The 12,125-nt window shown below is 29.9% G+C and overlaps 1 protein-coding gene across 1 annotated transcript; it reads left to right on the top strand.

Annotated features, from left to right (window-relative positions):
- Positions 1-9,959: 9,959 nt before the first annotated feature.
- Positions 9,960-11,300, top strand: LOC136072535 (uncharacterized). The gene has a single exon (XM_065815582.1). It carries the CDS (start codon positions 9,960-9,962, stop codon positions 11,298-11,300), a length of 1,341 nt encoding a protein of 446 aa, XP_065671654.1.
- Positions 11,301-12,125: the final 825 nt, after the last annotated feature.

Raw genomic sequence — 12,125 nt, forward strand, 5'->3', positions numbered from 1 at the left:
ATCATAAACATTGTAAACAGTTTAAAAATATGGCTAAACAATGAAAAAAACCGTCTTAAAGGCGCCGAACTGTTTATCAGCAATTTAAACGCGTTGATTATTAAAGTTGATAATTAATAATTAATAGATTATTATTAAAATTTTGTAAATTTTCTCGGAAAAAATCTTTCTAAATTTTTTTTTCGAAAAATACCTTTAATATTTTCTCAGAACTTTATCAATGAAAATCATTTTCTCTTTAAATTTGTTTTTACAGTTTTACTGTCGTTTTTTATTTTAATCCGATCATTTAATTTTGTCGTTTCACACTTGTTTAATAAATATTTACTTTTTTTATATAAGTTTAAAGTTTAGAAAAAAAAATATTTCACACTTGAAATTTTCAATTAAAAAAAATGGAACCATTAATCAAGTTTTGTTTTTAAAAATGTTTTTTTTTTTGTATTTTCTTTTTTCAAAAATGAGCTCATAAATTAATTCTTTAGTCACAAAACCACTGAAAAAATATGCTGCTGTTATTGTGGAATGTAGCAAAATATCGAGAACCTGCTTGATCATCAACAAAACTGTTTGGAAAAAATTAATTCGACTTCTTGCTTTTGCTGTGGAATCAATGTAAATAATTTAGAAACGCACGAATGCCGATATGAAGAAGTTCAACCAAGCACCTTTTTGTGTTTTTTATGCGTCCATCAAATACCAACTGAAATAATGGCAAACCATGTCACAGATTGTTTATCACATTTAGAAGAAAGATTAATAATAAAGGCAACTGAAAATATAAACAAAACCATAAAATCAAACACAAATGTCTTTAACAAAATAATCAGTAACTGTATGCTTTCACTTTCCAATTCAAACAAACAAATTGCTCAACTGACAAGTTTGGTCACTTGCAAAAATAAAGAATTTGAAAATCATGTCAAAAGCTCAACGGAAAACTTGACAAATTTGATAAACGAAAAAAATAAAGGAATAGCAAATTTAAAATCTCTTGTTTGCGATATGAAAATATCAAAAGAAAATTTTCCAATCACTGATAATCAAATTATCAAATGTGACCAAATGGATCTCAGATTACTGTCCAATGACCCGTTTTATTCCGACCCTGCTTACACCACAGACGGTTATTTTTATCGAATAAAAATGTATGGGTACGAAACTGCTGAAAAAAAATGGCCATTTACTTTCAACTTTTAAAATCTCCACATGATCACGTTTTAAAATGGCCGTTTAAAAGAAGAGTTAGGGTTACTCTCCGAAATAATGTTCGCGAAATGAAAAAGGAAATTTCATTTGGTAATTATAACCAAGGTCAACTTGAAAATGCCGGATATTGTCGATACTTTTACCAACCTGTTCATGAATATAATCCGGCTATCGGATATACAGAATTTATAAATCACGAACATTTAAAAAATTTTATTGTAAACAACATGTTGTATATTAATGTGTCTATTGAAAATCACATTTAAATTTATATAATTTTTAATTGTATTAATTAATTGATATTAAAACTTTTTTATTCTTTAGCAAAAAAAAATGATTGAAAAATATTTCAGAGAACTTGCAGATCATCTTACGAGTGACAACACACGTAGTTTAAAATTGTGTCTATCTATACCGTTCCGTTTGAAGGAACAAATAAAAGATGGCATTGATTTAATGGAACACTTTAACACATATTCCGTTTATCACGACAACAAAGAATTCATATCACCTGAAAGCAAATTCAATCTTTTATTAAAAATGTTAGCAATAATCGGAAGAACGGATTTATATATAAAATGTAAGAAGAAAATTCCTCAATTGCCAACATATGAAGACTGCATAAATTTATCAAATGGTCAGACGCCAAAAGCAGCGATAATTGCCGGACAACCAAACAAAAGCGATTACTATCCGGCCGAAGTTGTGGTTGCAAAACAAAAAGAACTTTTAAATATTTATGACAAATGATACTTTATAATATTAAGAATAAATATTAACTTTAATTTTTGTTGTTATTCACACACAGTATAATATATATTATAATTATTATTTTAATTATTTTTGTCATTTTTTTCTTTGTTTTAGAACCAACTAAAAAAATGCTCACAAAAATAAGGTAAATTTACAAAGACATTCAAACGTTTTCAAAAAATTTCAAAGATAAGTTATCAAACTGCTCTGAAGATTCTTTGCCAACGCTGAGATTAGCAAATTTAAATCAAAATTGAACAAAGAAAAAAACCAAAAAAGAAAATATGTCGGAGAAAGAAAGACTCTTAAAAGAAAATACAGCAGCAATTTATTTGTTATCAAACACAAACGTCCTCGAATGATAATGGAAAATGGAGAACATAGTTCATTTAATCCAGAGTTGAGACGATACACATACTACACTGAAATGTTTATTAATAAAGCTCAGATATGGCTTGATAAAGATAATCTTTCTCGCACATTTCAAGAACTTTATACCAACAAACCGATACTTTCTTTATTAGATTTATGTAAACGCAAAATGGTATTTATTCGAATAAAAAAAGAAATAACAAATTTAACTCAAAATGTACTTTGTGTTCTCAAAAAATATTTTGATGATAAAACTCTTCTTTACTACCTCGAAAAAAGGAAAGAAAATTCGATGAAAAAAAAGTTGCCAAATATATACTAAAAACTGATAAAGTATCAACAAAAAACTTGGACAAGTTTATAAAACCTCATTTAAAATTTTTTATTTAGCAGCATAATGTTTTAATAAATTTAGTTTATTTATTTGCACAAGTATATTATGAAACTGAATATTCAAAAAAAAAATATTTTCTCTTGAATAAAGATTATCTGCACCATTTTTTTAAAATTATTTTAAAAACTATTGAATGGTTTACCGATCAATATAACTTTGTCATTTATGAAAAATTTATTTGTAATAAAAGTATACTCGATTATTTTTAATAAAAGTTTTTTTTTTGTTTTTCAGAATGAAAAACATTAAAAAATACGCTCAAGAAATTGGTGACACGGAAAATTATGAAGAACCTAAAGTTGATTTTTTTTGTGTTTTTCATCGAGATTTAGAAGAAAATATAGTCTGGGAAGAAATAATTAAACGGAAAAAAGCAAAACGAGAAAACAAGTTTATTCCTTATTCTTACTATTTAAAAGAGGTGGCACAAAACACAAGAATTTGGTTTAATATTGACATTTACAATCAAATCATGAAAGAAATAAAATGTTGCCCTAATGGAGAAATTGATTTGTCATTAAAACAACTCTGTTTAAGAAAATTATCAATAAAAAAGTTAAAAAATAAAATGGAAGCAGTCATGGATGAAATTGAATCTATTTTTCTACAGATTTGTCTTTTTTTATTATACAAAAAGCTTTAATAAAAGGACTTCAAAGTATTTTTAGTTGTATTTTTGCAGAAATAAATTTTAAACCTTGTTTGGATAACCAATGCAAAAAATATCTTGACAATATATTTAATATTATTTGAAAAACTATTTATTGGTTAAAAAATCAATACGAATTTATAAATGCAAATTATTTTCTTAATCATAAAATAATTTACGAATATTTTGTATAATTTATTTAGATGGATAAAAAAATTATAAAAAAAGGAACAACGGGAAAAAGAAACAGGTATTGCGAAAAAAAAGAAACAGAAAACACGTTCTCAACTGAAGGTATGTATACAGTTACATTTATAAACATGTCAAACTTGAGCACAACCTAATCACTTTTTTTTCTTTTTTAGAAATAAATTATGCCTACAAAAAAACAAAAAACGAAAAGGAGAAAGATATGAAAAGAAAAAAAATGAAAGAGCTTGAGAAAATTAAAAAAGACTGACAAACCGGACAAAAGATATTATTGCTCTGGTTGCTGTTTATGCAGTTGGCCAGAAAAACCATGCTGCTGGAAAGAATGCTCGTTTATATGGGATATAGACGAACAATGTGCGGGATGTCATTTTTGCATCCGACATTTAAAACAAGAATTTTTTTAAAACTGTAAATAGACTTTATTATAATACATTTTTATTTCATATTTCAATATATTTTTTTTTACAACAAGTCAATTTTCAAGATTGTATACTTTTTTATTGCAAAATTGGTATTTTTTATTGCTGTATTCTTTTATATCATGTCTGAAGCGGTCGAATAACAAAAAAGTTTTTTGATTTTTTAAAAAATCTTTTTTCCACCATGACTCTCTTTAATTTAATACACAGGGAAACTATAGTGCGTGCTATCGTACGGAATACCATTATGATACTTGATCGTGCTATCGTCTTGAGGGTTGTACGGTTTCACGACTGATACTTTTTTCGGCTGCTCAAACTGTTGCAACGGTTTATTTTTCTCCATCTAAAAATAATGTCAATGCCGAGTTTTTATCGATTATTTTTATTGTTTTCTTGCGGGTTTTTTTATACATTTTTTCAACACCTTTTTATTAACAGATTCAAATTTATAAACTTGAAAATTTTTTTCCTTAAAGAATAACCCGTTTAAAAATTTTTTTTTTAGATTAGAATAAAAATGCCAATTTATTCACCATCATTGACACAAGAAGAAAAAAGATTTTATTGCAGAAGAAGCGCTCAGTTCTGAATTATCTTACAACTGTGAAGAAATAATATAAAAACATTTTTTTTCTTTTTTAACCGGTTAATTTATGGCAAACGACCCTATCGAGATTATAAACCGTTGTTTTTTTTAATAAATTCAATAAAATAAACGCGATTTTTTTATTCTTTTATAAATCACTATGTCACAACATGCACACTGTGACAAGAATGACCCTGTCACCATGCGTCATTTTCACTTATCACCATGTCACCATGTCACTTGACACCACCCACTTGTTACACCCCTTGACGCCCCACCTTTTCAACCCATTTAACGCCCTCACCTTTTCGGTCAGTCCCCCTCACCTTTTCGGTCATGTGAGAACCATTACAACCAATCACGTTCTTAGGGCGCAATTATCTTAATAAGAAAGAAAAAAATAATAAAAACCGATTTATACATCTCATCAATTGTTTGTTGGTTTTTTTAAACATCTTCGCTTCCAACAAGGCTGCAAGCAAACGCTAATTAGAGTTGGAAGTTACTGGAAGAAAAAACATGAAGATTGTAGAGCAGGATAACGATTTACAGACGACTTAAAGGATTGCAAACTGTATGCATCAGGAAAGCAAGATGAAGGAAGCGAATTTTAAAGAACTGATGTTCGAGGAAAAAAACTAGACGAATAAAAGTTTTTGGAGCACTTAGAAACAGTCACAGAGAAAGGATGAGACACTGAATTGAACGACGAGTAACGCGAGAATGAATTTTAGATGGCACAAGAGACGCTAGCTCTTTAAAGAATTTTTTATAGTATTTGTAGAAAAGAGAAAGAGAAGCAACATTACGACAAAGTGATAATGGTTGGAGGTTGGCTGCAAGAGCAGGCTTAACTATGTTTACAATGCGCTTCTGCACCTTGTCTAAGAGAGAAAGGGCATCATTAGAAGATCCGCCCCAGATATGGCAACAGTATTCCATACAAGGACGAATTTGAGATTTATAGAGATAGAGAATAGAATCCGGAGTAAGAAAGTGTCGTGCTCGATAAAGACCCGAGCAGCCTGTATCGTTGGGCCAATGTTGTTTTGCGTTAGTTGGCGCAACTACATTGGATTTGCTGTTGGGCCAACGTTGTTTTGCGTTAGTTGGCACAACATCATTCAGTTTGCTGTTAGGCCAACAATAAGTTGCCTTAGTTGGCGCAACTGCGTTTGATTTGCTGTAGGCCCAACCATATTTTGCATTTGTTGGCGCAAATGCACTCGATTTATGGTTGGACCAACCATTTTTTGCGTTAGTCGGCACAAATGCATTCGATTTACTGTTAGACCAACCATAATTTTCGTTAGTTGGCATCTAACGCAATTGGCGCAACTGTGTTAGATTCGCTATTGGACTTATCGCAAAAAGTGTTAGTTGGCTTTGACAAACTGCTTTGTATATGCTGTTGGGACAACTCTATATTACTATAGTTAGTTCAACTGCGTTAATACAGTTGCACTAACTATATATAACTAAACATATACTATATTTGCAGTTGGACCAACAGATGTAATCATTCTTCCTAAAAAAGTAATAAAAAAGGTGTGGGTAGCAGTGGTAGTCATAATTATAAATACCACGGATTACAACAGTGCACTGCTGTTGTAATTACTTTTAAATAATTTATTTTAGGTTGTAAACTAAATTTTTTATTAGAAAATTATAAATAAAAACTAAATGAACTTTAAAATTTATTTGGTTATTTTCACATTTATCAAAACTTTTACATTTATATTTTATGTGCTCTGTTACAAAGTATTATGCGAGGATTAAACATTCAAAACCTATGAGCAAATGGAATGCAAGCCAACTGACCTTCTTTATACCACAATCCAACACATTTTTTAGCAATTTGGGTGTAATGAGTACACTATAAATTTAGATCTGGTCTAGATAAGGAATATATACCCAAATCGCTAGATGTAAAGGGTGGCAGTTCGTACAATGAAGACTTTGTAAAAAACTGTTGATAAACAATAGTAATATCATTGTCAATCTTCGAAATGTTTTTTATCCAAATAATGATTCCATTTTTGTGCAAAAAAAAATGAATCACTTTTAGACACGCATATAAAAATGTTATCAAACTGCAATTTTTTATATTGAATACAATTAGCATTGATAAACTCAAAAGGAATGGGCCCCTCTTCATGGATATATTTTAGCTCAATTTTATTTTTAGTAGCCATAGTAGGTATTAAATGCTCATGTTCAGACAGACGACATATGATTTGCTGTAAGGGCAAATTTGAATGATGGACTAGTTTTTTTAATTTTCCAAGGTAGTTTTCAAAAGGAAATGTGCTCACTGAACCTAATGCTCCAAATATTAAAACATCATCAACAATGTGGATTAAATTATGAACATTATAAACTAAAATGCCTTTCCCATACAATGAAGGAGCAAATTCTACAAATTGCATAAGAAGTTTACGAGAATACTCAGCATAGTGATAACAAAGGTTTGTACTCAAGCAGCAATACATGGCTGTAAAAAACAATAAGAAATGTTGATACATAGTATCGTTTAAAATGCCTTTAAGCACAACTGGTCCAGTATATAGCAAAAACTGACGAAATTCAGTGGCCTTCCAACGATCCAACTCATGTAAAGATCGTGGCTTGCGACTAAATTCTTTTGGTATCATCAACCGAAAATTACACAAACGCTCAGATAGTTGAGTGGTCAGCTTTGCAGAAAGTCTACTTTTCAAAGGTCCTTTTTTCCACATAGTTAAAAGCCAGCGCATCACTCCAAGACACACAAGATGCATGTAGTCAAGATTAAATCTGCTAACCATTCCAAAATTCAGCTCTTTTAGTGGACTGGCAGCATGATGATGTGCAGGATCAAACATTTTGTCAAAAAAAAAATCTGTACGCAACAGTGCATTAACTTCTGGTAAAATAACTTTTCCGTCAACCCATTCACCTTTCTGGATGCAGCGCTCACATGAATTATAACCTGAATGCGATTTAATCCATTTTAAAAAAGCTCGAGCTGGTGCGTCACAAACAAAATTTGAAATTGTAACTTGGAACAAACGGTTTTCAATTAAAATACGTTCTCTTTCAAGAACTTTAATTTCAGAAATAAAGTTATTTAAAAATTCTGTAACACTTGCAGGCTTTTTATTACCACCATAGATACCAATAGTAAATGGTCTCTCACTAGTAGAACCTTTCACAATTCCAAGTATAGGCCAGAATTGATAAGTAGAGCTTTTGTAAATAGGTAAACCATCAAATATTAATCAAAAGAGGTATAGAGCTATTTGACAAACAATTCAATTCTTTTGCATGGAACAATTTCACTAAGTTTTCTTTGACCCCAACGTGGTAATATTGACTACCATCTTCTAAATGATTTATTTTTATTTTTCGTGGAGTCTTTAATATAGTGCGGGCATCAAGAGGCAAGAATTTGTAAAAAGGATGAAGAAGTTGCAAAAATTGTGAAAAATGAGTCACTGGTATGTTACAACTTATTGCTCATTCTCTCAAAAGTGGTATTAATTGTTCATCTAATACATCATCATCGGAAGATTTTGATTCGGAAGAAAAAATATCATCTTCTGAACTGCATATACTTGTTGCGTCAACCATCAAGTTGTCCGAGTTCACCAACTCTTCCGTATAAACTGGATCAAAAGGTATATTACCACTATCTACAGTATCTACAATAACATTATGACTACTCTCAAGGCTTTCTTCGAGATACATATCGACAATTTTCTTAACATCGCGACGCCTTTTCCAATAAGATTTTTCTTTAGGTATCAAAAAAGACATTGTTGAGACTATTGAATGACTATTTTTCCTGATTATAGAAAAATTTTATATTAAAGATTATAAATAATATATTTTCATTATTTGAAATTAAATTTTTATTATAGTACATTATATATATGTATGTATATATATATATATATATATATATATATATATATATATATATATATATATATATATATATATATATATATATATATATATATATATATATATATATATATATATATATATATATAACAACAACAAGCTATTTCTTTTCCATTTAAAATCATTTTTACAATAATAAGGTAAATATAAATAATTTATTCTTATTTAATATACGCTCTCTCTCTCTCTCTCTCTCTCACTCTATATATATATATATATATATATATATATATATATATATATATTTCACACTAAGCCATAATTGGTGAAAATGCTTAGTATTTACGAGGTACTTTAATGTTTTGCAATTGACAATGACTATATATATATATATATATATATATATATACTTATATATATATATAGATATATATATACATATATTTATATATATATATATATATATATATATATATATATATGTACATATATATATATATATATATGTATATATATATATATATATATATATATATATATATATACATATATATATATATTTATATATATAAATATAGGGCAAAGTGAGGTTAACTGGGTACAGGTGTTAACTGGGCCACTGGCTGTTCATACTTCTGCAGTTTGAATACACCGCTTTTATTGATGTTTCCCAAACGATCCACTAGGTGGCACTACTTGCTGCTGATTTTGAATGCAAATGGCAGCCATTTTAAAATTTTATTAAGCATTTGTTGTTCTTGGAAGTCACATGTATTGTTTTACTGCAGCGTAAGAAAGTTGATAGAATCTGTGTTATCAAGTTATGTGAGTTTTAATAACTGATTTCTGAACTTTAATATAGTGCCTATTTGAATAATTATTACAAATTACACAAATATTGTAAATACTGGTAAGTTTTTGTAAAAATATGAATTTTGATATAGTGGGGTTAAGTGGGCCGGCTATTCATGTGGTTATATGGGACGGCCCACTTAACCCCACCAATGAAAAATTAATTTAATATAATCATTTAATTAACATTTATATCAACTAATTATGTTTTTTTTTTATTCCAGTTTATAAATAAATTAAATTAAAATGCCCCGTCAACGTCAACGTACCACAACGCACAGATCGTATTCCATTGATGCTTTAAAAACGGCAACTGAAAAAATTATAAAAGGAGAACTATCGATAAGAAAAGCAGCGGCCAGTCATCAGATACCAAAAAATACATTAGCCAGGTATGTGCTCAAAGTTAAAAATACACCTGATGGAGTTAAGGTTAATTTTCGACCATCAAATGAACATTTACTCGTTTTCAACTCAAGTGAAGAATTGCTATTGAAAAAATATATTCAAGATGCAGTCAACATGCACCATGGACTTTCATTTACCCAAGTTCGTCGCTTAACTTTTGAGTTTGCCATAGCAAATAACAAAAACGTGAAATGTAATTGGACAGAAGAAAAAATGGCTGGAATAGAACGGCTGCATTCATTTATGAGACGACAGAGTTTGGCGCTAAGAACCCCCGAACAAACTAGTCTTAGCCGTTGCACTGGTTTCAATAAAACTAATGTTGGAGCATTTTTTTCAAATTTAGAAGGTGTTATTAATCGATTTAATCTACAAGCACAAGACATTTTTAACTTAGATGAGACTGGTCTCACAAGTGTACATAAACCAGTAAAAGTTTTGGCTTTAAAGGGGCAAAAGCAAGTTGGCCAGGCAACATCAGCTGAACGAGGTGTCTTGGTTACAGCATGTTGTATTGTTGGAGCTACAGGAACTGCAATACCTCCATATTTGCTGTTTCCCAGAGTGTTTTTTAAGGAACACATGATTAAAGGCGCACCTGTTGGAACAAAAGGTGCAGCAACAAAATCTGGATGGATGATTTCAGATATTTTAATTGATGTCCTCAAACATTTTGTCGATCACGTAAGACCTACAACAGACAGTCCTAAGTTGATATTATTAGACAACCACGAGAGCCACTTAAATATTGCTGCGTTGAATTATGCAAAGACTAATGGCATAATGTTGTTGACCTTCCCTCCGCACTGCAGCCCTAAGTTGCAGCCTCTGGATGTGAGCGTATTCGGTCCCTTAAAAAAACACTACAACAGAGCCTGCAATGATTGGATGACAAACCATCCTGCGACTCTAATCACAATTTATGACATAGGAGAATTACTGGGGACTGCTTTTCCGTTAGCATTTACGCCAAGGAATATTTCCCAAGGGTTCAAAGCAGCAGGAATATATCCATTTGATTCCCAAATATTTACAGAGGAAGATTTTTTAGCTGCAACAGTTACAGATAGACCAGATCCAACTGTTTCAGATTCAACCATGGAATCGACATCATTACCCTCAACATCAGTATCAACCACTATAGAAATACCAACCTCACTAACTGACTGTCAACTTATTTCTCCGGAACAAATACGACCATTCCCTAAAGCCGGAATGCGTAAAAATAACAGAAAACCAAAGCAAAAAGGAAAGTCTGTTGTTTTAACGGATACTCCAGTCAAACGGCAATTGGAAGAAGCTGCACAAATGCGTGCAAATAAATCTAAACCTAAGTCCATTGCCCCAAGAAAAGAAAAGCGTAAAATATTAATAGAGTCCAGTGATGAAGGATCATCAGAAGTAGAGTATGCCGATTCTTCATTGGATATTTCAGAATTATCTTCTGGAGAAGATACGGATGATTTTAACCAGCCCATAACCGTCGATGATTTCGTGCTTGCTATGGTGCAGGAGCTAAGAAAAAGTCTAGCAGGCACTATATTGCCAAAATAATTTCGAAAACGCAAGATGGTTTTAGCGTTAAGTGGCTGAAAAATCAAAATAGGACAACAAAATTTTATATTACAGATGAGGAGCTGACCTTCATTCCTGCATCCGATATTGTTCGAAAATTGCAAATTCCTCTACTTCACGAAGAAACGGGACGATTCGCCAATTTATATTCCTTTCAATTCGATTTTTCCAATTATTCCATTGTTATGTAAACATAGTGTTTTATTAATGTTTAATAGTTGAAATATTCATACAATTTTTTCACATCGAAGGTGTATTTTTTCACTAATTTGTGTTTTTTTTATTGTATAATTTTATTGTTATCACGTTTATTTTGTTTATTAATTCTATCTTTCTTAACTAAATATATTATCAAAATAAAAACTAATATTATTGTAGTTTCACTAGTATGTACCCAGTCAACCCCATAGGGTGGCCCAGTTAAACCCGTCACTGTGGTTAACTGGGCCACGGGACACATGTCTAAAAAATGCAATATTTACAAGGCCACAGCATATATTAACTAATTCATTTGAATTTATTAGATGGAATATTATTATTCTCATAGTTATGAACAGAAAAAATATTGAAAAGCAGTAATTTGTTACAATTACATCACCCAAAAAAAAACTGTACCCAGTTAACCTCACTTTACCCTATATATATATATATATATATATATATATATAAATATATATATATATATATATATATATATATATATATATATATATATATATATATATATATATGTATATATGTATATATATATATATATATATATATATATATATATATATATATATATATATATATATATATATA

This window comes from Hydra vulgaris, chromosome 13, assembly GCF_038396675.1.
Source record: "Hydra vulgaris chromosome 13, alternate assembly HydraT2T_AEP".
NCBI classification, from domain to species: domain Eukaryota; kingdom Metazoa; phylum Cnidaria; class Hydrozoa; order Anthoathecata; family Hydridae; genus Hydra; species Hydra vulgaris.